General features: G+C 36.1%; 1 protein-coding gene across 1 annotated transcript in view; it reads right to left on the bottom strand.

Annotated features, from left to right (window-relative positions):
• The window catches only part of LOC107490907 (uncharacterized), a 30,136-nt gene extending 4,003 nt beyond the window's left edge, over positions 1-26,133 (bottom strand). Inside the window, exons 1-24 of the mRNA XM_052261868.1 lie at positions 25,879-26,133; positions 21,828-21,889; positions 21,446-21,538; positions 21,059-21,230; positions 20,550-20,665; positions 19,048-19,134; positions 18,835-18,951; positions 18,682-18,745; positions 18,457-18,599; positions 17,417-17,464; positions 17,244-17,312; positions 15,931-16,006; positions 4,870-5,000; positions 4,258-4,317; positions 4,089-4,158; positions 3,920-3,984; positions 3,782-3,843; positions 3,591-3,714; positions 3,454-3,511; positions 3,166-3,278; positions 847-924; positions 679-741; positions 458-553; positions 253-359 (exon numbers count right to left, since the gene is read on the bottom strand). Of these exons, the coding sequence (XP_052117828.1) occupies positions 253-359; positions 458-553; positions 679-741; positions 847-924; positions 3,166-3,278; positions 3,454-3,511; positions 3,591-3,714; positions 3,782-3,843; positions 3,920-3,984; positions 4,089-4,158; positions 4,258-4,317; positions 4,870-5,000; positions 15,931-16,006; positions 17,244-17,312; positions 17,417-17,464; positions 18,457-18,599; positions 18,682-18,745; positions 18,835-18,951; positions 19,048-19,134; positions 20,550-20,665; positions 21,059-21,230; positions 21,446-21,538; positions 21,828-21,889; positions 25,879-26,002 (2,198 nt within the window). The 5' untranslated portion in view covers positions 26,003-26,133. The remainder of the gene's footprint in view (positions 1-252; positions 360-457; positions 554-678; positions 742-846; positions 925-3,165; positions 3,279-3,453; positions 3,512-3,590; positions 3,715-3,781; positions 3,844-3,919; positions 3,985-4,088; positions 4,159-4,257; positions 4,318-4,869; positions 5,001-15,930; positions 16,007-17,243; positions 17,313-17,416; positions 17,465-18,456; positions 18,600-18,681; positions 18,746-18,834; positions 18,952-19,047; positions 19,135-20,549; positions 20,666-21,058; positions 21,231-21,445; positions 21,539-21,827; positions 21,890-25,878) is intronic.

Here is a 26,133-nt window from a genome sequence, read left to right as displayed (position 1 = left end):
TATGTAGAGCTAGAAGTCACCCATTTGCTTTTTTTTCATGTCCTGCAGCAAGGTTTGACATGAAAACTGAACAGCACAAAGAAATTTTAATTATTATAACAAGTTTCCGTCAATCAATCTGAATGTGAATTTTTCCTTGAACTCCATGAAAAATTTTGTGGGGGCCTAGAAAATGTATTCTAGTCCTCAGAATGCAATGCGCACTAATTGTAGATTTTTATCTACCAAGACATGTAAAATAACCATGACTACCTTGAAGCTATATCAAGTAAACTTCTCATAGTTGATCCAAAATCCCCCCAAACAAGAACTTGTTCTCTTCCCCCAGATATAAAAGCAGACAAACATTCCGTAGCATTCTGCACATGCAAACATTCAATTCTGTGTTACAATTGAAAGTAATTTCAAGTACAGTAATGAAATTGTTGGATATTTATGTGTATCTGAAAAAGTTGACCTGAATTTCACTGTGGTCATCACTTTGAAGGATTATTCTGATAATGGCACTAAAACAGACATCATATATTGCTTTGACAACATCATTGGGTGCATTCTGCACAAAGCTATGACAAGCTGACATTAGAAAAAGAGAAAACCAAAATACAAGCTTAAACATCTAAGTTAGTTAATGAATTTAACAGAAGTAAAAGAAATTGGCTACAGTGCAAGTTGACTTGCCTTCAACAGCATTGTTAGCAGATCTAAGGACCCAGCTACCAACCCATCAGCCTGCTCTTGGGGCTAACAGAAAATTTTAAGAAGTGCATCAGGGCTATCAGAAAGTTCAAAAAAGTGGATCAGAAATAACTGTCTATAGAAATAAAAAATAAATTTAAGTAGTCATACTTTATTCAAAATTGGTCCAATATACGGCAAAATTCTGGAAACCAAAGGATGGATACATCCAGGAACACCCTTGACTGCCTGGAAAAAAAAATGAAGTGTGCAGATAGAAATCTAGCAGCTAAACCATCGATGGAGCATAACGAACCAAATGATTAATAATTTCAGATCTCAGATCAAGCAAAACATTTATATTCAAATATCTTTTAAAGGTCGTAAGTGGAAAAAACAAAAGTTATGTTTTAGTACCCTTCTTCCAACTCCCAGCATAATCTAAGCGCAGCCACAAGATCTTTGCATCTTTACGAGATCTAAGGAGAAAATTAAATAAATCTACTAAGCGAACCCATAGTTATTTAAAGCACCAAAAGCATATACCAAAGTGATCTCACTATAGGCAATCCCAAATTCGATGAGCCAGCAATCAAAATCTAAACCACAGGTAATACACATTTGACGACAGCAGTAAAAGGCCTACAATTTTTTGAAGTGCATGTGATCAGAACAAAAGGGACTGAGCCAAGCATTATTGGCCTACATTTATTCCTGAATATTGGTAAGAGATGTCAGAAGTGAGTGATTTGGAAGAGGAGTCCGAATTTTTGAGGGACAGGCACATAGAAACACGGTCAAAAGCTTTGAAATGTTTGGACTTTTGGAGTGAGAAAATGAGAGACAGGGACAGAGGGAGTGTGTCCTAGGGACAAAAAATTATTCACCTCATTGCCCTATCAGAGCATCAAAGCTGGTTGTCAAACTGCCACCGCGAACAACTTATCAAGTGGCTGTCTGACAAGGATAATATTGGTGCAACTCTCTCTCTCTTTCCTCTAAGAAAATGGCCATACATCACTACTGTGCCAAGCTGACAGAGTTAGTTTCAAGACTTTACTTTCTACTTATTTACCTGAAACCATATATGGAGTACATAACACAAGATAACATTGACAAATGTTTTATGTCTGCCTCTATTGTCTCTGCCTGTTTGTCTGACTCTGTTCCTCTGTAAACCAAACACTAGCTATGGTAATAGAATCAAGGTGTGTGAAGTACTGGATATAAAGGGGGAAATAGGATTGAAGTAAGTCAGGCCTTGTCAGAAATCAGGATACAATCATATCATATCAAAGAGTATCAAATATGATCTCTTAGGATTAGCATTGCATTTATCATTATTTCCTTAGTAGTATCAAGGATTTACTGTTGTTATAAATAGATGCTAGTATTCCTCTCATGTAAGACAAAGCACCTAAGAGCAATATATTCTTTCTCTCACTTGCTGAGTTGCTATTATTTGCTTTATTACTTTCGTGGTTAGTTATGGATTTTAATAGGCCTAAGTGAAACCTAGCAGCTATAGTGCTCAAGTGACTCCTTGTTTTGTTGATTTTCATAGTTCTCTCTTTCCTGAGCTGATTTTACTCTATCATTTTCCGATGTGCTTAATAGTTAATACTACATGTTTATATATATATGTTCTGTTTTGAGTTTTGTGAGTTCTACGAACATCATTTGCCTTAATTTGAGTAAGAATAGCAGTCCAAACAAAAGCTTCAACCTTTTGCTGTAGCTTTGGATTTCAAAACTGAACTAAAATTTATGATTACCTAAAAAGACAGAGATGAACAGAATCAAGCAAAGGAGTAGAAGACTCAATTTTATTAACATCTTGATCAAGCATAATCGTTGAAAATCAAGCATTATGCAAAATTGAATACCCAAAGACTACTAGCGTCAGAAACTGTATTTGCCAACCACTTGGATGCAAACCATCATGAAGTAGATTGTAAGAGAAAATTTTACAATGTCACTTAGCTGCAAATGTCATATTCTTGGATGCCAAACCCCCCTCCCCTTTTTTTCTCTCCAAAACACACACACAAGTTTCTCAATTCTCTGACCAATCAAACTGCAGAAGAAACTATGAATAAAGCAAAGCTCCCTAATCATTTCTCTTTAGGGCCCTTGGATTATATATATATACTAAGCTTGACGAATGCTGATGCACTAAATTGAGGGTAAGTCTTCAGATGTTAGTTGATATTGTTAACATGTCACTTGCTTTAAGATGATACCCATCCATACTTCTGTAACTGGAATTGCAAATAGATTATTTAGCTGTTGCCAATTCCTATAACCCATATCAATATGGGATTGGATCATGCAGCATTCAATATAAGTCAAAAGGGCTAAGGGGGGTTTTGTCTCTCTTAGAATTCCAGGTAGTGAGTTAAAAAAGATTAATTTAAACAACAAAGGAACTAAACACTAAACAGAGAGTATTTTTCAGAAACAAAATTTGGGGGAAAGACAAATTATTACCTCAATAACTTCAAGGGCATCAATACTGATAAAAGGATCCGAAACATGCAATGCCCAAACATTGAGGATCACAGGAGAAATAATGCTTTCAACCAGTTCCGGAGATTCATGAGCTATAAGTAAAAATATCAGCATAAATATAAATGAATTGAAACGCCAAGATAAACAGCACACACAAAGATGTCAGATATGCGTTGCACTCAGAGATGCGGGTACAAAAGGAGAAACCAGTCCAGAAGGAGGACTGGATATTTATTATTGAAATATCAAAAAGCAATATACACTAACCTGTCTTAACTACTGCAAGTAATGTTTCAAGTACCATATGCAAGGTTTCATCTGATGCCTGGAAATCATATGAACATAACTATTGCAAGCAAAAATAATACAAAATGAAAGGCAAAATGATTTATATTGTATAATACTTGAATAAGAAGATCGGTGAGGGATGAAAATAAATCCAACAACTGAGGTTGAATAGTTTCTTTATTTGCTTCAGGGAGGAGCTGGGAAAGTGCTCGGCAAGCACCTACTTTTACAGGTGGAGGCCTGTCAAACACAATGTTAGAAGAAAGTATATGACAAATACAAACTAACACAAGTTGACTGTGCTCACAAATCCATTGAAAGTGCCTTCATTGCCATGTAAAGAAAGTGCTCTAGTGTACCACTGCTTAGCTGTAAAATGACAAGTACAATCAGAAATATGACAGAAAGAGAGGAGCTAGATAGAGATAATGACAGAATAGGTTACCACAGGGGAAAATTTAGCAACTGCAGTAAAAATGCGAGCATACAAGAAAGGGTATGCAAGAGGACCTGCAAGAAATGATGGACAAATAAGACATTAATAATTGAATCCATGGCAGTAACTGAAACAAAATGGAAGCATTAAAGAGGTGCGGGAACAGTCGGGATGCGACCTGCTTGAGAGTCATCACTGACAAGCTGTTCAATCAGGTGTTTCAAGCTTGCTGATTCAAACCCTGTCTCCTGAAAGAAACATATGAAAAAAAAAAAAATTTCAAATTGCAAAGCAAAATAATACGTCACTGGAAAAAGAATTAACAATTGAATTCAAAATTCCAAGACCTCTGTCTCAAGCAGTTGTTCTGAAAGAGATGATAAGGCAAAGAGCGTAGCTTCTCTTAACTGCCAAAAGAAAATTTGTTGTGCCATGGTTAGGAATTAGAAATTATAATCAAAAGTGAGACGTAACAACCTGAATATCTCTACAAATGATTCACAAATAAGCAAAATCAGTATGCCATATCATAAACATTGCAAATGGCTCAGCCTTTTCAATAACCATGAGGATGCATAAAATGGCTAAGAATAACAGAATAAATCTTTCAAGCTTTCAACGAGATGAATAGAACTCAAAGCAAGGAAAGAGTTGCAGACTGAAAATCAAAGAATAAAAAAGGAATTCAGAGCTAGCAATATTCTAAAGTAACAAATGTCAGAAGACAAATCCAATCTCACAAATTATATTCTCTATCAAACATAATAGATTATTCAAAGACCCAGGAAAACCAAATTTTTATCTATACCCCCCACCAGCTTGCAATGCCAGACATTTTTCTTGTTTGAGACTCGGAATATTCTAAATACTGTAGGTTATTCAAATTTCACAACTATATTCTCTCTCAGACATACTATAGATTATTCAAAGAACAAAGGAAACCAAAATTTTATCTATACCCTCCACCAGCTTGCAGTCCCAGACATTTTTCTTGTTTGCGACTCGGTGAACCACCGTTTTGCAGCATCTTCGATGGCCAGATATCCTTCAGCACCAAAAGAACTTATTATCTCATCCAATAAAAGCACACCTGAAAGAACCAACATTCAAATAAATCTCATGAAACAAGGAAGATAAATGATTTCCTAAAAGGGGCATTTTCAAGCAGACCTAAAAGATTTCCCAACTCCATGGACTCTCTATCACTAAGATCTCTAAAAGAGTGAAAATTCCAAGAATAGGAAGACCCCCCTGTATTGAATAGAAATCCCTAACAGGAACGTTATGTAAAATGGAAAAGACAAGTTAAAAGGAGCATCGCCTAGCCAATGATCTTCCCCTAAAAGAAAGCAAGATCCATCCCCTACTTTTGAAGAAAGCAAAGGTATGACAGTAACATAACCACTAGAAATAAATTTCCAAGGGCTAGAACGAGCAGCATGTGAAGCAAGATTTGAATCCCATCAATTTCTGTTCAAGTCATACTTGTTTCGAATAACCTTATGCCAAAGAGAATGTGGTTCTACAGGAAAAAGTCATTGCCATTTTGTTGCCAAGCTAATTTTTTCTTTTTAATACAATATTATGAAAAACTCAGTCCTCCTTGTTTATTTGGTAGACAGAAAATCTCCCAACTCACCAAATGATCCAATGTGAAATCCATAGCACCAGACCAAAAGAAGTTCCGCATTATTTTCTCAATGGTTTTAGGCACTTCCTTCGGTATAAGAAACAAAGATAGGAAATAAAGAGAGATACTTGATAAGCGGAACCGAATAGAAGTGATCCTTCCTCCTAGTAAGAAATACGCTCCTTTTCCAAACTTGATACTTAGAAATCTTCTTCACAATAGGATCCCAGAAAAAGGTTCAAGTAAGGCTCCCACCTAAAGGAACACCCAAATAAACAAGAGGCCATTTTAGAATTTGACATCCAGCCAAAGATGCTATGTCAAAGAGATGAGTTGGGTCAATATTAATCCCCACTAAGCCATTTTTAACCATATCGATTGTTAAACCAGAGGCTAGCTGGAAAACATTAAAGATGGAGAGCGCATTAGAGAAGCTCTCCTTATCATTTTTCCAAGAAAACAATGGTATCATTCGCAAACTGAAAATGAGAAATTGCACTCCCTATGGATCCTACTCTTAACAAGCCCCCTCCTCCCTGCTCTAATGATCAACTAATTATATACAGCAACCACTAAATTGAATACAACAACAGCAACAAAGCCTTGTTCCACTAGATAGGGTCAACTACATGGATTTAAAGACGTCATTTAACTTTATCATGTATCATGTCTACAGAGAGACCGTTTACATGTAGATCTTATTTGACCACCTTATGGATGGTCTTCTTAGGCCTTCATCTGTTTTTCACCACTTGTCCATCTTCTATCTCATCCATCCTCTTGACTGGGTGCTTTGTCGGTCTTCTTCTCACGTTCAAACCACCTGAGACGCGATTCTACTATCATTTCTACAGTAGGTGCTACTCTAACTCTCTTATATCTTCGTTCTTTATTTTATCCAATCACGTATAATCACTCATCCATCTCAACATCTTCATCTCTATCACACTTAACTTATGTTCGTGCTCCCCTTTAACCGCCTAACACTCTATACCATAAAGCATAGCCGGTGTGATAGCAGTGCGATAGAATTTATCTTTAAATTTTAAAGGCATTTTTTTGTCACATATAAAACCAGACGCACTCTACCATTTTGACCAACCTGCTTGGATCCTTGTTCAATCTCCCCATTATCTTATATGATGCACCCAAGATACTTTTAACTTTTCGTACGATATTTTCTCCAATCTTCACCTCTATATTAGAATTTTTCTTTCGGCGGCCGAACTTACATTCCATATACTCTATCTTACTACGGTTTATGTGCAGACCATACACTTCTAAAACTTCTCTCAATAAATTCAACTTTTTATTTAAGTCTTTCTTTGACTCACCAATAAAGACAATATTATCGGAAAAAAACATGCATCATGGCACAAGCTCTTAGATATGCTTTGTGAATACTTCTAAGACTAATGTGAAAAGGTATAGACTTAAGAATGATCCCTGATGTAATCCTATACCAATAGAAAATTCTTCTGTCACACCTACTTGAGTCTTCACACTAGTTGTAGCCCATCATACATGTCTTTAATTGCACAAATATGTGATCTTTGCTCTCTTCCTTTCCAAAATCTTCCATAAGACTTCCCTTGGAGTCCTATCGTACGCTTTTTCCAAATCAATAAATATCATATGTAGATCCTTTTTATTATTATGATACATCTTCATCATCATTCTTAACAGGTATGTAACTTTAGTGGTGGATCTGCCTAGCATTAAGTCAAATTAGTTCTCTGTTACTTGTGTTTCTTAGCTCAGCCTCCGTTCTATCACTATTTTCCATAACTTCATGGTATGACTCATGAGCTTGATCCTTCTATAATTTTCGCAACTCTGTATATCTCCCTTATTCTTGTAGATAGATACCAATGTGCTCTTTTTCCACTCATCTGACATTTTCTTTGACCTTAAAATATCATTAAAAAGCTTGGTTAACCAACTGATGCCCTTTTCTCCTAGCTCCTTCCAAACTCCAATCGAAATATTATCAGGTCTTACTACCTACCATTTTTCATCCGCGTTAGAGCCTCTTTGGCCTCGAATTCTCGATTCCTTTAATAATAGTCGAAATTTTAATCTTCTTCCCTCGTGCATGACCAACCAATGCTCGGAAGAGTCTTCTGTCCTTTATTAAATAACTTCTAGAAGTAGTTCTTCTACCTTTCATTAATCTTTTCATCTTGAGCTAAAACTTCTCCATCTTTATCCTTTATGCACTTAACTTGATCCAAATCTCTCGTTCTTCTTTCACGGCTCTTTGCGATTCTATATATACATTTTCCTCCTTCCTTCGTGCCTAAATACTGGTAGAGACTCTCATATGCTCTAGTTCTTACTTCACTTACAGTCACTTTTGTCTTTCTTAGCCGCCTTATATATTTTCCAATTATCTGCATTGCGGCACAAAAACTATTCTTTAAAGCACTCTCTTTTTGTCTTTATCTTTTCTTGTACACTCGCATTTTACCACCAGGATTTCTTGTCTCTTGGTCATATCCCTCTAACTTCACCAAAACTTTCTTTTACTATTCTTCTAATAACTTCTACCATCTCCCTCCACATCTTCTCTGCACTTCCATTCCCTTCCCACTTTACCTCTTTTCCTATCTATCTTAGGAAGCGTCTTTGTTTCTCATCTTTCATCCGCCACCACCTCGTCCTTGGGTTCTTCGTATGATATTTTTTCCTCAACTTTTACTTAACGCGAAAATCCATGACGAGCATCCTATGTTGTGTTGTTAAAATCTCTCCCATAATAATTTTACAATTAATGTAAAATTTTCGGTCGACTCTCCTCAACAACAAGTCGATTTGAGAGTTTGTCATACTACTCCTATAGGTCATAAGATATTCATCTCTCTTTTTAAAACATATATTTGCGATGAGAAGGTCAAAGTTTGAGGAAAAGTCCAACATAGTCTTACCCTCGATATTGGCCACCCCGAAACCATGGTTTCTGCGAATACTTCCATACCCAATTACTTCTCTTCCAACATGGCCACTTAAATCTCTTCCTAAGAAAACCTCTAGATCCTCCCAAAACATCATCTTGTATTGCTCGTCCAAATCCACTTGCGGTGCCTAAACGTTAATCACATGAAAAATACATCCTTCCACAAGTTTGATAGAGATGATCCAATCACACACCCTCTTGATATCCACTACGTCCTTCTTCCACTGCTTATTCGCGATAATACCTACTCCATTCCTATCCTTTACCGTTCCTATATACCAAAGTTTAAACTCAGAGAACTCTCTTGCCTTCGCGCTGATCCATTTTGTTTCTTGTAGGCACATGATGTTAATATTTCTCCTTGTCATAGTATCCACCACCTCCATGGATTTTCTTGTTAGAGTGTCTATGTTCCATGTCCCAAATCTCAACCTTCTGTCGCTCCGACCTTTACCTTTACCTTTTTCTTTGTGAACTAGTTTATTTACCCTCATCCGTTCACATTAACACGGGAACTCTTACTCATTTAACACTACATCAGGACACCGATGTAGCAGGTTTTTCTCATTTGACATTGTACGCGAGCCATACAGCGCGTTGCTTCCAGGCAACAACCTAACTTTAGCGTAATAATGTTTTTGATCCATATCATGAAAATTCGACTAAGTTTTTATGTTGGCGAAGGCCTAACACAACCCTCCTTGTTTATCCAAGTTTAGGACTGGCTATGTACCGCAAGTGTAACATAAGTGAAGTTAACCGCTAAATTGAATAAGGAAAATAGATAGTCACCTTGCCTCAAACTCCTCTCACCATGGAACCACGACTTTGGCTCATCATTAACCATGACTAAGCTGAGAAAGTACTTGTAGCAAGGTAGAAAATCCAAAATCCTTTTCCTTTAACACCTTATCCAAAAACCCCATTTGATCCTATCATAAACTTACTCAAAATCTAATTTGAACACTAAACACTCACTCACTTTTTCATACCAGAGACCACCTCGTTAGCAATCAAAGCTACATCCAAAATCTACCTTCCTGCTACAAAAGCACGTTGACTTTTCAAAATGGTTGTCCCACAAAACTTCACACGAGGATTGAAAAGACCTTTTTGATGATCTTATACAAACCAGTGACTAGCGTTATAGTTCTGGAATCTTTTACTCTAACTGACTTGTCTATCTTAGGAATCAGAGTGATGAAAGTAGAAGTAATGTTAACACCAATCTTTCCATTCCTATGAAGTTCTTCAAACACCTTGAGAAGATCTTTAAAGATACCCCAGCAGCCATAAAAAAATGTTGCAGTTAAACCAACTGAACCAAATGTCTTGTCTTTGTCCATACACCAAATAACTAGCTAATTTCATCTTCCTCAAAAGGTCTTTCTAGGAGAGTTGTCTTTCCTTGATGGATGTGGGATAGATCTTGTTGACTAGATCAAATCAAAATCAAAATCAAATTTTTAATTTATTTCATGAATCTTTTCTGTAAATAGAATTAATTATAATATCCTTTTCAATTTTAGTTTAGCTTATTTTTAGAGATTTTATTATTAGAAATCTTTCCTTATTTTAGGCTAGTATTTTTCCCATCTTCTAGTTATTTCTATTTCTGTAATTCCTCTATAAAGAGATGATTTCCTGTACATTTGAATATATATAATATTCAGACACTTCAAGTTGGTATCAGAGCAAAATCTCTGCACCGTGCCTCTGATTTATAGATATGGCTGACAGTTCCTCAGTCATTAATCATGAACAAAAGGAGAACACCACTCCTACTCCATCAAATTTAAAATCTAAGCAACAGGTACTAGTTAGTGGTGACTCCCATTCAGTTCAGATCACCATATTTCGACTCAATGGGTCAAACTACCTTAGGTGGTATCAATCAATTCAGATGTACATTCGTGGAGGATGGAAGATTGGATATCTCACCGGTGAGCGAAGCCAGCCTAACGTCACTGACACACAATATAATGTGTGGGATACTGGAAATTCCATGGTGATGACATGGATGGTGAACTCAATGGAGGAGGATATCGGTAATAACTATATGTACTATACCACTGCCAAAGAATTGTGGGATAATGTCAAGGAGATGTACTCTAATTTTGGGAATAAATCCCAGATTTATGAACTTACTCTAAAAGCTAGAGAAATTCAACAAGGGAGTGACAATGTCACCAAATATTTTCCCACATTGAAGCGGGTGTGGCAGGACCTTGACCACTTCAATAACTACAAGTGGATTTCAGCCGCTGATGCCAAATACCACCAACAAACAGTGGAAGAAGGGAGGATATTTCAATTCTTGCAGGCTTCAATGTGGAGCTAGATGAAGTTCATGGCAGAATTATTGGAAGAGCAATCCTACCCTCAATTGGAGAAGTTTTTGCTGAAGTTAGAAGAGAGGAAACTCGTAGAGCTATGATGATGGGAAAAGGCAAGACTGAACAGACTTCTTTGGAGTCTAATGCACTCTTAGTGGCACCTGCTGCACTTAAAAGTTCATCAAATCAGAAGCATCCCTCCAATCTTTGGTGTGACCATTGCAATAAACCTCGTCACACCCAAGAAACCTGCCGGAAGATTCATGGAAAACCAGCACATGTTAAAGGCAGCAAACTTGGTCCCAAAATACGTTCTACTCCAACTGCTCATGAGGCTGAAAAATCATCCTTGAGTAAGGAACAGGTTGATCAACTCATAAGGCTGTTAAATTTCAGTTCTGTATCTAGTACTCCTAGTGGTTCTTTGGCTCAAACAGGTAATTTTAGTATTCCTATGTCCCTTAACTGTACTTCAAACTTGAATGCACCATGGATTGTCGATTCACGTGCATCTGACCATATGACCAGCCTCTCTCTTTTATTTAAAACTTATTCTCCTTTTGAAAATGAGAAAATTAGAGTTGCTGATGGTAGTTTTTCATCCATTGCTAGAAAAGGTACAATTGTCCATAAACATTAACCTAAGAAATGTCCTACATGTACCAAAGCTTTCTTGTAATCTTCTCTCTATTAGTAAAATCTGCAAGGATTCCAATTGTACTGTGACATTCTTTGACACTCATGGTATTTTTCAAGACCGGACCTCAGGAAAGATGATTGGCAATGCTAAGATGATGGACAGGCTCTATCATTTTGAGGATATTTCAGAAGATAAAGTAGCTCAAGGACTTAGTGGTATAAGTTCTATGCCTATAAAGGACCAAATAATGCTCTGACACAATAGACTAGGACACCCTAATTTTTCATATCTCAAACATTTGTTTCCAAATTTGTTTAAGAATATTGATTCTTCCTTACTTAATGTGAAAGTTGTATTCGTGCAAAGAACCATAGAGTCTTTATTACTCTCAACCTTATCATGCATTTAAACCTTTCCCGTTGATTCATAGTGATGTATGGGATCCATCGAAAATAACAACTCAATTTGGAAAGAAATGGTTTGTGACTTTTATCGATGACCACACACGACTATATTGGATCTATCTCATGCATGAAAAATCCGAAGCTTCTAAAATTTTTCAGTATTTTTCAAAAATGGTAGAAACTCAATTTGACACAAATTTTAATATTAAAAAGTGATAATGGTACTAAATTCTTTAACAAAAATCTTGGTGAATTTCTTTAAAAAATAGGTATTCAACATCAATCTACATGCCCCAATACACCCCAACAAAATGGCATTACTGCAAGGAAGAATAAACATCTTGAAGTAGCACGTGCCATTATGTTTGAGGGTAATGTTCCAAAGTATTTATGGAGAGATGATGTCCTAACAGCAGCCTATCTCATAAATCGAATGCCTATGCGTGTGTTAAATTACTGCACACCGTTAAATACTTTCGAAAAGAATTTTTCAGCATGTAGGTTGCATTCTGATTTACCTTTAAAAGTATTTGGTTGTACTATATTTTTACATACACCTTCACCCTGAAGTAAACTTGATCCAAGGACAGAAAAATGCATTTTTATTGGCTATTCCCTAAGTCAAAAGGGTTATAAATGTTTTAATCCACACACAAAAAAATGTCATGTAATCATGGATGTTACTTTTTTGGAACATGAAACATTTTTTCAAAAAAAATTTCTTCCAGGGGAGAGTCTAAGTGAAGAAAATTTTTTGCATGAACCTTTACCCACTCCTATCTTACATATTGAGGATACAACTTTCACTGATCAAACAAATTCTTAAAAAAATTGCCAAAAAAGATATGAAAATCAATTCTAAAATTGTACCAGAATTAGTTGGAACACAAACAAAAAAAGAAATACCACAATCAGAAAAGGAGCTTTGATGTTATGTTCGAAAATATCCCAAAAAGAATAGAGACCAGCCCATCATCTCTGTACCAACCCAATCTGAAAACCCAGAAGACAGCCCAACTGTAGTACCTGAGGATCTTCTAGGTAAATCTGATATTGCTACTTCTAATAATAATTTGCCAATAGTCCTTAGGAAAGAAACCAGAACCTACACCAAAAAGGTACTGAAAACCAGCACCAACCATCCTATTTCCAATTGTCTCTTACCGAAATCTCTCTCAAAAACATCGAGCTTTTACTTCTAAAATTACAAATCTGTTTGAGCCTAGGAATATAGAGGTAGCACTAGATGATCCCAATTGGAAATTAGCAGTGATGGAAGAGTGGCATGCACTCAAGAAGAATGAAACTTGGGAGATTGTAAATTTGTCACAGAATACAAAATTGGTTGGCTGCAGGTGGGTTTTCAACATCAAGTGCAATGCTAATGGAAGCGTAGAGAGGTATAAGGCTAGGTTAGTAGCTAGGGGATTTACACAAACCTATGGAGTAGATTATCGAGAGACCTTTGCTCCAGTTGCTAAACTCAACTCTATGCGGATTCTCTTATCTCTTCCTGCGAATTACAATTGGCCTTTACATCAATTGGATGTAAAAAATGCTTTCCTGAATGAGGAGCTAGAGGAAGAGGTGTTCATGAAACTTCCACCTGGATTTGAAGGCTGAACTAAAGAGGAATAAAGTGTGCAAACTAAAAAAATCTCTCTATGGATTGAAACAATTCCAAGAGCTTGGTTTGAACGACTTGGAATGGTGGTGAAGGGACTTGGTTATACTGAAAGCCAAGTTGATCGTACACTTTTCTATAACCATTCAACAGTTAATAAAACTGCTATCTTAATTGTATATGTGGATGACATTATTCTGACAGGTGATGATAGCTTGGAGCTAAAAGACTTGAAAGAAAAGCTTGCCAAAGCTTTTGAAATCAAAGAACTTGGCTCATTAAAATACTTCCTTGGAATTGAATTTGAAAAGTCTAAGAAAAGCATTTTTATGAACCAACAAAAGTACATCCTAGATCTTTTAAAAGAGACGAGATTACTTGGTTACTTGGTTGTAAAGCTGCTGAAACACCTATAGAGCCTAACTTAAAATTGAAGCCAGCTGAGCCAGAAAATGTAATGGACAAAGAGAGATATCAGCATTTAGTGGGGAGGCTAATCTATTTATCCCATACACGCCCAGATATAACCTTTACTGTGACCATGGTAAGCCAGTTTATGCATTCACATGGATGTTGTCTTTAGAATCCTAAGGTACTTGAAGGGGTCACCTGGGAAAGGGTTACTCTACAAAAACTATGGACATCTTCAAGTAGAAGCCTATACAGATGCAAATTGGGCTGGGAATGTCATGGATAGAAGGTCAACATCTGGGTATTGCACTTTTGTTGGAGGAAACCTGGTTAGTTGGAAGAATAAAAAACAGAGTATTGTGGCACGAAGTAGTGCAGAATCTAAGTTTAGAGCAGCGGCTCATGGAATATGTGAAGCACTATGGGTAGAGAAAATCCTACAAGAACTAAAGGTTCCCATTTCTCCACCAATAAGGTTGTATTGTGATAACAAATCTGCAATTTCTATTGCCCATAATCTAGTTCTGTATGATAGAACTAAACATGTTGAAGTTGACAAGCATTTTATAAAGGAAAAGATTGAGAGAGTAGTTTGTATCCCATATGTTCCGACCACGGAACAATTGGCAGATGTTCTAACTAAAAGATTACCCAAGAAGACCTTTGATAACATAATAAGCAAGCTGTCAATGAAGAATATCTTCAAGCCAGCTTGAGGGGGAGTGTTAACTAGATTAAATCAAAATCAGATTCCTAATTTATTTCATGAATCTTTTCTGTAAATAGAATTAATTATAATATCCTTTCCCCAGTTTTAGTTTAGCTTATTTTTAGGAATTTTATGATTAGAAATCTGTCCTTATTTTATGCTAGTATTTTTTTCATTTTCTAGTTATTTTTATTTCTGTAATTCCTCTATAAAGAGATAATTTCCTATACATTTGAATATATATAATATTCAGACACTTCAAATGATCTAAACCATCAAAAAAGGTCCAGAAGACGACAGTGCACGTGGAGGCCCGTGACGAAATTTGGGGAGACGTGGCTCAGGCAACCGGACTGACGGCCAATGCAATCTCACCCTCCAGAGGTCAGCCTATGGTTGCTCTGTCCATAGTGGTAAGAGAGAAGTTCAGGCACTCCACTAAGAAGAGTGGCTCGGTGATTTTGAAAAAAAAGGAGAGAATGTAAAGAAATTACTGTTCACTCAATTCTTTATTGGATAAAATGTGAATCAGATTCAGAATAATAGAAACAATTAATGGAAATAATCCAGAAATGAGTTGACGAATAAGCTATTGAATACTCTCTAATCATATTGATAGGATCCTGGTATCCACATAGAAAATATGAAGGAGAACGAGCTTGTATTTCTGAATGTAGAACCGTATTAAGAAATATCAGTGAATACAAGGAGGAATTTAAAAACAGACAAAAAGAGGCTTGATTTTCTCCTAAGCCTTGTTAGTTGTTAGAACTGGTACCAGGAAATGAAAGTAATTTTAATGTTGCTGTAGGATCAATGGTAACCCCAAACCCATGTGGAATAACACTAATTTGTGGAAGTGCAAGAGCTCCAACAATCGCTAAGTAATATGTCACAAATTATCAGCCACTCCTGGTCTCCTACGAATCATTTTTTCTGTTTATTTTGAGTCAATAACTCCTAACTAATTATTGGTCCTAACAAGTTCCAATTCGAAATTCTTGTATATCCCCCTCCATCCTACTCCCTTGAAAATAATATCTCCTTACAAAATCACACAGGATTGCCACTCTCTATTCCCTCTCTTCCATCTCATCAGTTTGTTAGGCACATTAAGAGCTCGCACACCTTTCTATTTCCCTCATTTAATAACTATTGGGACTTACATAAAATTCTCCCCACCCCGGGGTTCCTATGCATCAATCACTAAGTATGATGAACATAACTGATCAAACATATGGGGTCAATCATTGAAATATAAGACCAGATTCAAAGAACATAAAATAACAAAGTTTTAAGGAGTTCCTGACCAGAGATGCGACAGCTGTAAGTAGCATCCTCTTCATCAGCAATGAACTGGTTGGCATCTGTTGTCCACGTATGAACCTAGAAAGTGATAGAACAAATCCTAAGTGTAATTATTTTTAATTTTTATTAGTCAAGATGCAAATCCAGAAAACTTGGAAAAGACAGAGGTTGAACCAATGGTGCCACTATACACCCATAATTTTTAATCTGTCAAGGAATTAAACCAAATATATGTCCTATCTCAAACCAACAATCCATAATTGCTCCAGTGTATTCTTATTATTTCATTCAATCAATATCAGTTGAGAGAAATTTATTGATAACTCAGTCAAGTTTTAGGAGGAAATATGAGGCTTGTTCGATAGCCTTGTAGCTAGAGGTAGAGAGATCCAAGGAATCATTAAAAGAAACTCAAGTATAAATGGGCTAGACACATATGCTTTATAACAGACCACTCTGGTGTCGCTGAATCCATATAGCTAACCCCATCTAGTGGGATAAAACTTTGTTGTTGTAGTGTGCAAATATAGGTCCTGCTTTGTAGCAAAATGAACACTCTTCCTAATTGAGGAAACACTCCACCGGTGATTTAGTGGCAAGTAAGGATGCATATATCTTATCATTCTTTAGAGACTAGAGTTCATAACCATAGGACCTCATGCACCGAGCGACCCATTTTTCATATACCAGAATATTGTGGTTGCAAGATCTAGTGCTGAAGCAGAATATTGGCCCATGGCATTAACCTCCTGTGAGCTTTTGTGGCTGAAACAACTTGCAGAAATCCAATTTTGGACAATCAAACCAATGACACTTACATGTGACAACCAGGGGGCTTTGCACATCACTTCTAATCCAATCTCACGGTAGTTAATTATGTATATCCTGTAATTACGTACAGAACCCCTTTTTCAAGCTATATAAACTTTGCTCCCCTGTGTAACTCAACACACAGAATTCTTATGTCTTTTCTCCCCTTCTCTAACACTCAACAGTTCATCAGTTCCAACATATAAATCCAAAACCCCTTGGTGCTGCAACACACACTGAGCATGATAAAACTAACTAGAAGATTCTCATCGATCTTTCCCTTTCATATATATGACACAAAAATGCATAAATATGCAAACCATAAGATGTATGTAGTTGCAACTTGCACATGTGGTAAAAAAAGACACAAATATTAGACTTCCATCCATCCTTCTACAGTGAAATAGGTACTAAAAAGTCATTGGCATTGCATGGGATCAACCAGCAAGATAGCGGAAGAAAAGCATATGAACTAGGAGTAATGCAAAGACTCAAAATGTAATACCTGTTGTTCAGTCATCTGAAGAAAAGCAATAGTGTGGAAGACCAATTCTCTGGCATTCGCTAGAACCAGCTACAGAAAAGAAAAACACATTTAACAAAAACAAAACTAAATAAAACCCTTCACAATAGAGAAAATTATCAGAAAATAACATTTTATAATGTTGCAAACCAAACCTGGCTTAGTCTTGAATTACCCACAATGGTCAATAGAAGTTCAAACAGCTGTATAAAAGTTAAGAACCAAAAATATAGTTAAGAAGTTATGATGAGAAATCAAGGAAACAAAAGCATATAAAACTATGTAGACCTGACTGAACCAGTTCAAATCAACCAGTTGATTACTTGACATCCAAGCACTACAACATTTAATCCTTTCCAATTATTCAGCAAAACATTTACAAGAACTAAGGAAAGATAAAAATCAAAAACTATAGGCGGCCCTCTCTGCTAATAAGTTGATCAAACCACTACATTTGATAACACAGAACAATATCATTGTCATTTCAGGAACTTCAATATCTTCTGCAGAATCTGTTTTGACTGACTTTGATAATTAAATTTAGGGTGTGTTTGGATAGAATATTCTTAAATTTCATTGTATTTCAAATATAAAGGAATTTAAATTCTGTAATTAAACTCCCTTCAATTTTAAAATTTTTTGTTTGGTTGAAGTAATTATATTAGTTGTATTTTTAAAATGCTTTGTTTTGGAAAAGATAGTTAGATTATCTTCATTAATAAAATATATAGTTGATTTTATCATTTATCAGTTTAAGTGTTAATTAATGCATATAAATGCATTTTGAAGTGAGGTAGAGAGAGAAAATCCTCTTTTGGGGGAATTAAAATTCCTCATTTTTAATAGCCAAAACCCCTCGATAAAATCACTTGAATTTTGATATTCTCTTTAGAAAATATCCAAACACATTGTTTCGCCATTAAGAAATTCAAAAATGGTGCTGAACAATAGATATCTGAAATTTGGATTGATTAACCAAGGATATCTTTAATAGGATTCTAGTTCCCCATTTACTCAATAATAAGAGACACACGTAAAAATAAAGTAACTGGAAAGGAAATTGAAGAAACCACCTATAATAGGGGAAATCAATTAGTTAGTTGACTGACATGAAAAATATCTCCAATAGTGGAATGTCCATTCTGATATCATAAAATCATACAATAAACATAACAACTATCTGTTTTATCATCACCTGGATAACAAAAGAATCAAGGCTTTTCTCTGAGCCGTCAGAATCATATCTTCCGTCATATGAATCTTCTGCTCCTTCAATCGATGCCTGCTCATATACTCTCAAAGTGGAGATAAATGTATTCCACAACGGTCCCAGTACAACTACAAGACCAGCATGATGTAGAACAAATATTACAGGACCACCAATAAAAGGCTCGGCATACTAATAAGCAGAAGAACATACCCTCAAATTCGCTTTTGATTAGGCTCGAAAAATATTGGACAAACTGATTCAAGCATTTCACAACCTTGAACAAGGGAAATTCATTATCACATTATTAATTACAAAACTAAAAAGAAAAATTACGAACAGGACTTTTGAAAGAACCAGACAAACCTCCATTCTGACACTCCAATCATCTGGATTTTCAGGTTGGACTGGAATTTCTAGAATAGAAGAGAATTGTTGCATCCATGGTTTAATCATAGGAAGAATCAGAGAACTTGTTTCTGTCTGAGCAGAACATGTTGATATATTAATAATTAAAAGAAAAATACACTAATCCAACAATGCACAAGAATCATTCAGTCACTTAGCTGAAAGAAATACCTTATATACACCAGCCATTGTCCCCAACACGGAGGTGCAAGAATACACAATTGAAAGAGCCTTGCTTCTTATGTACATGTCATATATCTAAATGCAAAATCAGATATACAATATGCTCAGCTTACAGAAAAATGCTCATTTCCATTCTATATTATTTTATTTTGTCAAGAATTCATTGATCATGGGTAAGTATGAAAATGAATTATCAACAAGATTAGATTAGTAAAAATATTTCAACTCAAACGGCATAGTCTCCCCATACTCACTTAAGAGGTCGCGGGTTCAAGTCTTCCTATCTTTGATAAAAAAAAAAAGGAAATCGCACTAATAAAATAAAAATGAATTTTTTTACAGCTGACAAAGCTAATATGCAATAGTGCAAGATGCCAGTAGGCAGAAAGGACCATTATCTATAACCAGACCTGTCAATTTCATTCCAATATGCTCCCCTCTTTTCCTAGATTAGAAGTTATTGTTAATGTAGAGAAAATAGAAGAAAGAACTCATTGCATTTTCATTTCGTCCAAAGAGAGGTATATATAAAGATATCTATCACTACTATCACAAATGCTAAACTACTATCAACCAACTACATTAATAAATGCTAAGCTACTAACAAGCAACTACATGCTGACTTTCAACACTCCCCATCAAGCTTGAGTATATAGATCATATACACCAATATGTTTAGTCCTCTCATGAAAAACACCATTAGAAGCAATATCTGTCACGACCAGATCCTTTATTCGAACAACTATGCACAACAAAATAATATCAATGAAATTTTGCAAGGCCACAAAAAGCTATTTTCTTTTGTGTGTTATGTGCAGGGAAAACTTAGAATAAATTTTCCTTGCAGTGGCTTATGGCTGACTCTTTATGTAATACTTTATTTGTCGTCATCTTTGGTGAGTGTTTGATCTGCCCTACAACCTTATGTCAATTTCAACTTGATTAGGTTTACTAGTTGTAGGTGTAGGAAAGATTTAGTGGAATCCATGTCAGCAGTTGGAGTATTTGGTTGAAGGGCACCCACCTTCACTGAAAGATTTTCAAATAAGCAAGTTTTATGGGATAGGATTAGAAATTAGACCTCTATTTCATGTAAAGCTCGTGATCTTTGATGGCATGAAAATTTTTCAAAGCATACTCAACAAGAAATTCCTTTTTTCCCTAAAGAAAATAGCAATGAGTTGGTAAACATCATGGAGGATAGTTCCATTTGATATCATATTGAATTGGTAGAAAAATAATAATAAATTTTGTGAAGGTGAAACAAGTATATGTGGCTTCAATCCTTAGGTTCAATTCTTGCTCTCTTGAGGATAGACATTGATCAACACTATACACCATGCAAAGAAAAAAAAAAGACATCCTCTATTATTTTCAGTTTGAAATTTCCATCGTACCCAGTATCATCTTAAGAGAGTGGCACAAAACATTAGTCACATGTATCAATTTTGAAATGAACAATCCACCAAAGAGCAACTTAAGAAAATCACCTGGGGAGAGGAGACAACTGTCATCAAACTTGGGAACATGGCAGGTATTAGTGTTGGAACCATTTTATCATCCAAGTCCGCACAAAGAAGAGCCAAGCATCTCATAGCTCCATGCACTAAAGTAAAATTACGTGAGGAGATAAAAGCAAGTGTATTAACATAGTGATTCCACAAACATAGTAACACCAAAATCAACAACAAATCCCCCAAAAATAACAAAAGAAAAAACAAACAGGTATCATAAATTTATTTACAGTACAAGAAAAAAGTGAAATTGAAAGAAAATCAACTAGTAAGCTGCATCATGCCATATTTCATTGGTATATGAACTGGGTGACCAATGATCCAAGCCTAGTAACAACATGCTAAGAAAACCAAAGGGCAAAACAAAAAAGTGATCTTTTAATCTAATGTTGTCTCTACAAGAAAATAGATCCCGTTTCATCTGACGCAAAAGTTGTTCACACACATAAAATGCCAGAATCACCAAGTTATACAAAAATGCATACCTCCATTTAAGTTGGTTTGATTGTTAATCAAATTTAACAGAACTGGTAACAAGTCTGGCCATGATTCCGGCCAGTCATACACTGCAATGGATGCCACAGCCATACCAATAGCTGTGCAGATTTTCCTATGACCGTCATCCAATGCTAACAGAAGTATTCTGCGTACAATTTCCTGATGATGAAACATGATGTAGCTAGCATGAGAAGCAAGCATAGTTGTAGAAAATTTCATTAAATGGCCTTCAACAGATGAATAAACCCTAAATCTTAATTCCAAAAAATCTTTAGAAAACAACAACCAAGTCTTTTCGACTAAGTGGAAACAATATCAGTACATACAACCATTTATAGTAAGCTTAATAATTTTGGAAATGAGAATATATTTACCTTCTCATCGTCAGGAACAACAGGAGGTTCAAAAGCGTCCTCACCCTCATACCAATGCTTTTTAACAAACTGCTTAAGAAGAACTGCAGCTAAGTATAGGAATGTTAAGTAATCAAATTTCATAAGATTGTTTTCGTTTCTTTTGAAACAGTTGACTATTTAACTGACATGAGGAAAGAATGTCCTGATTACTTAAATCATTGGAAAGATTCAAATTTTCAAAACAAGGAAAACAGCCACCAATGATGAAAAGTAGCATAATGAATGTTACTTTCAGCAGTTGATATAAAAACTTATCACAAAACAAGAAAAGATTCAGGAAAATATTTCAACTCCAAATGAAAATTGAAAATAAAAATTACGGGATAACTAAGAAGGATATCTGACGCAATCCCATGGCAAATTCCTTATTTGCAGCAACTTTTGTTAATGCACTGCCAAATCCTACACGGCCATTCAGATTGACAATTTCAATTAATGCAACACACACCATATTGAGACAACATAGCAATTTACCATTAAAATACAGTAATATCCAAGCTAGAAGTTGAAATATAAGAAGAACTGAACCAATTCTCATTGCCCTAAAACTAATGAGAAAATTATGTGCACTTAGCATGAAAGTTAGTATGACCACAGGCATTGCTCCAATCACTATCAGTCCATGAAGAACTAGAAAGACATGCCAAAAGTTATATGAATTATAAGAAAAACATCACTAGCAGTTAAAAGAGAATAAATTACTTTGAGCAGAAAATAAACGATTCCTCATTTATAAAGCTCCCTCATTTTACATTTGATCCATATCCTAATTATATATCCATATTCTTCCAACCCAATTAAGAGATAACACAGTAATTCAATAAAGAGAAATTGTTCTAGACACCGTAAATTATTTTCACAACCTCTTTTAATGAAAGAAGAAATATTATGATCAAGGTACAAACAGCACAGTGGACCACAGGTCCTCAATGTATAAAAGAGTATTAGCCCAAATTTATTATCCATTCCCACTTATTAAGACAGAAACCTTACTAATATCTATCCCCAGCATCATGTTCTTTTAATAGAAAAGAAATTTATTGAAAGATAAGACAATGTGCACAACAAGGTTAGACATCCTCACATAATAGATTAAGCTACAAAACTCTTGAATTACATTAGAAGAGGCAGGACTTAAGAAACTGACTCTACCCGCCAGAACTCCTAGGTAGATTAGGATATCTAACTTACAGGTTAAATACCTAATATACCCTTGATGAGCTTGTTCAACAACCCTCCTCTACAATACTATATAAGCTAACCGAAATTTAGTAACTCAAAGCAACAAATTCAGAAAATATCTTCTCTCCCCTTTCTCTCTATTCTCTCTTCATTCCAGCTTCTGTTATGGTATCAAGGGCTTTCATTGCATAACTTCAATGGAAACTCTGATCCATTCCTACTCGGAGCAATCAGCTCTGCCACTTCCTATCTCTGAAGCGCCACCGAGAATGCTACCTACACTGTCCTTGAAGCTACACGACCGAAACTTCCTCCTCCGGTGCCATCAAGAACACGCCACCATCAAGAGCAACAGGCTCTACAACCTTGTTTACCAAACAGCTGTGCATCCAACTCATTTTCTGTCGGTGGAAGATGCTCTCGCAACAAAAAGTCTCCACCAAATACAAACTCTTACCTGAATCTTCTAGTCTACTTCCTTCTAAATTGAGGTGTAAAGTAAATAGATAGTTAGTGGTTAGTTTATGTATAGATGGTGGACAGTTAGTGGTTAAGATATTTTTAGATGATCATTAGTTGGTTAAGATATTTTGTAATAGTTTGCCATAAATAGCAGGTTTGCTAATAGATTCAGTTTTCTTGCCATTTACACCAATTCACTTCTTTCTCCTTCTCCATTAGCTGCAAGCTCTCTCCCTTTTCCTCTCACCTCATATCTCCTCTCTTCCACTCTTCACATGGTATCATCCCTAGGTTTGATTCATGACCAATTGCAATGGCGTCCCTTCCCCTCATCTCTTGCTTCTTCCCCTTCTCTTAAACTCACACAAAAGAGTCTGATGAGAACTACTTTATCCTACAGAATTTCAAATCTGGTTCGGGTAACAGTTCCAATCAGCGAGTTCTAAAGAAGTTCTTAATCTACTCTATCCTAAGATTCATTGATCCAACCTTTCAAGATTTAGCTCATGATTCTTGATTCCTATTTCAATTGAGGTTTGTGCTCTATTCTGATCTTCAATGGATGTGCAGCAAACTGATTTTGGTAACATCGGTACTCAAAATGTGGATCTCAACACTCTCAATTGCTTCTTCAATTTCCTCATCTCCAAACTCAACGGAATCAATTCACAGTGCATCCCACTTCTGAACCAAATAGTTCCTATTTTCTACATTTAGTCAAAAGTCCCGGTAATCCTCTGATATTGTTTTGTTTCAATTCTCATAATTATACCACCTGGCCTGATTCAATTTGGTTAGTCTTGAACTCTAAAAACAATATTCCTTTCATTGATGGCTCCCTCCCCAAACCTGACATATCCGACCCACAGTTTAATGCCTGGGATCGCTGCAAAATATATGTTATGGATTAACTTGTCCCTTTCTTAAGACATCACAAAGGATAATTTCAAGGAATGATGCATCAAATTTATGGAGTGATTTGAGGAGGTATTATACTATTATCAGGGAGATCATTATCATGTTTCAGAATTGTATGAAAAGTTGTACAATGCAAGACAAGGTGACCTCAGTATAACATTCTATTTCACAAAGGTGAAGGGACTTTGGGAAGAAATTCATAATTTCAGACCAATTGCCCTGTGAACTAGTTGCTCCAACATATGCAATTGTGGATTAGGATTGATGAGAACCTATAGAAATGAAGACTATACAACAAGATTCCTTCAAGGCCTCAATGATCAATTTGGTGACTAAAACCCCTCCCTGAAATTGATACAATATTTGCTATGCTCACCCAGCAAGAACACCAAATCAATCCATTAACTGATAGACTCCAAGATTTTATATGTCGCAACTCAAGGAACAAATAGCATTAGGAGCAGAAGCAGGGGAAGATGGGACATGGTAGGTAGAGGTAGAGGCCAAGTTCGAGACCATAGCACCAAACATTGTTCCTATTGTAGAAGAACGGGGCACATAGTAGACACATGTTACAAGAAACATGGCCTTCCTCCACGTGCAAAAGACAGAGACTAGGACTATCAACAATGTTCACTAACGAGAATGATGAATCCAGCGACTCACCCAATGCTAGTGTTAAAGACAGTGAGAGTCTATATTGTAGCCTAACCAATGACTAAAGGAATGCACTGATGTCACTCCTACAACAGTCCACCCAACCAATCCAACAATCAATCAGATCTCCACTCCATCAAGCTCAAAAATCTAAAAACCACACAAGGTTCTCTCCTTGCTGTATCCCTCTCAATTAACAAGAAAAAGTTCTGGTGCCTGGGTAGTGAACACAAGTGAAATAGATCATGTTTGCTTCTCTCTCAAATTTTTTCACTCTTTCACTAATATAAATCTTATTGTTGTTAACATGCCTGATGATTCCAGTACTAGAGCCATGACTAGAGGCATTTTGCCAACCCCACTTGTACTCAACACTCAGATCACCATTAACTAACAGACCATGTGCTGAGCACCAAAAAAAAGCAAGCATCGTCATCATCATAATAATAATAATAAACCAAAAACCCTAAACATAGTATTTCCAACCAAATACACCATAACACTGCAAAAACTGTGAACAGCCACACAATCTTTGCTTCTTCTACATATGTCCAAAACTTTTGAACATAGTGAGTAGAAGCTTTGGTAAATTCAAACAATAAACTCACGATCCTCTGAGTTAGTCACTCCTTCAGGTCTGCTTAATTATGAATATCCTCTGTCTTCTACCCCTAATAAAAGTTTATAGTCACTTCAGAGTTGAGATATTGGCATGTTTAGTTGTAGACTTTATTTCCAGATTCTAACTCATTCCTTATATACAACCTCTTTCTACCTGGATAAACCCATCCAGAAGTTGGAAGCTCCCTCTAAAGTCAAATCCTTTACTTAGATACTTGTGCTTAAAAGAATTAACGCTAATGATAACTAGCAGGTTCAATAACCACATAAAGCTATGTCCAATGACATGGGTGTGATGTGTGGGGAAAGCTCAGAAACAGTCTTACATTCGCCCCTGCATTGTTCTATGGTCAGTATGGTGTCTTCGGCAAGTCTAGGGTGTGTAAGTGTGTTTATTTCTATTGACTAGGTTTGTTGGTTTTGGGAGCAGGAAAGAGGTGAAATATTTCTGGCAATGTGCAGTATGCAACAGAGTTGAACGCAATTTACGCACCTTTAAAGATAGATTTTCAGATGAACAAGTTGAATACGCAGAGGAAAGAGAGGAAAACCTGGTTGGAGAGAGGCTTGATTGAGGGAAGCTTCGGCAAAAGTGCGGACCTCGTGGTTTGGGTCGAGTGTGGCGGACAAGCAGTTGAGCAGCCATTGCTGATCGTGATCCACAACGTTAGCCATTCACCAAACAGAAAGAGAGTTCCTTCTTTCACTGCTGCGTAACCTATTTTTTTTCTTGCTTTTTGTCACTCTTGTTCGAGAGGAGTAAGAGGTAGAACTTCCAAGTTAGAAGGTAGTCTTGAGTGCGGCGT

This window comes from Arachis duranensis, chromosome 5, assembly GCF_000817695.3.
Source record: "Arachis duranensis cultivar V14167 chromosome 5, aradu.V14167.gnm2.J7QH, whole genome shotgun sequence".
Taxonomy (NCBI): domain Eukaryota; kingdom Viridiplantae; phylum Streptophyta; class Magnoliopsida; order Fabales; family Fabaceae; genus Arachis; species Arachis duranensis.
Note: the sequence above shows the minus strand (reverse complement) of the source record. Positions and strands in the feature narration are given on the sequence as shown.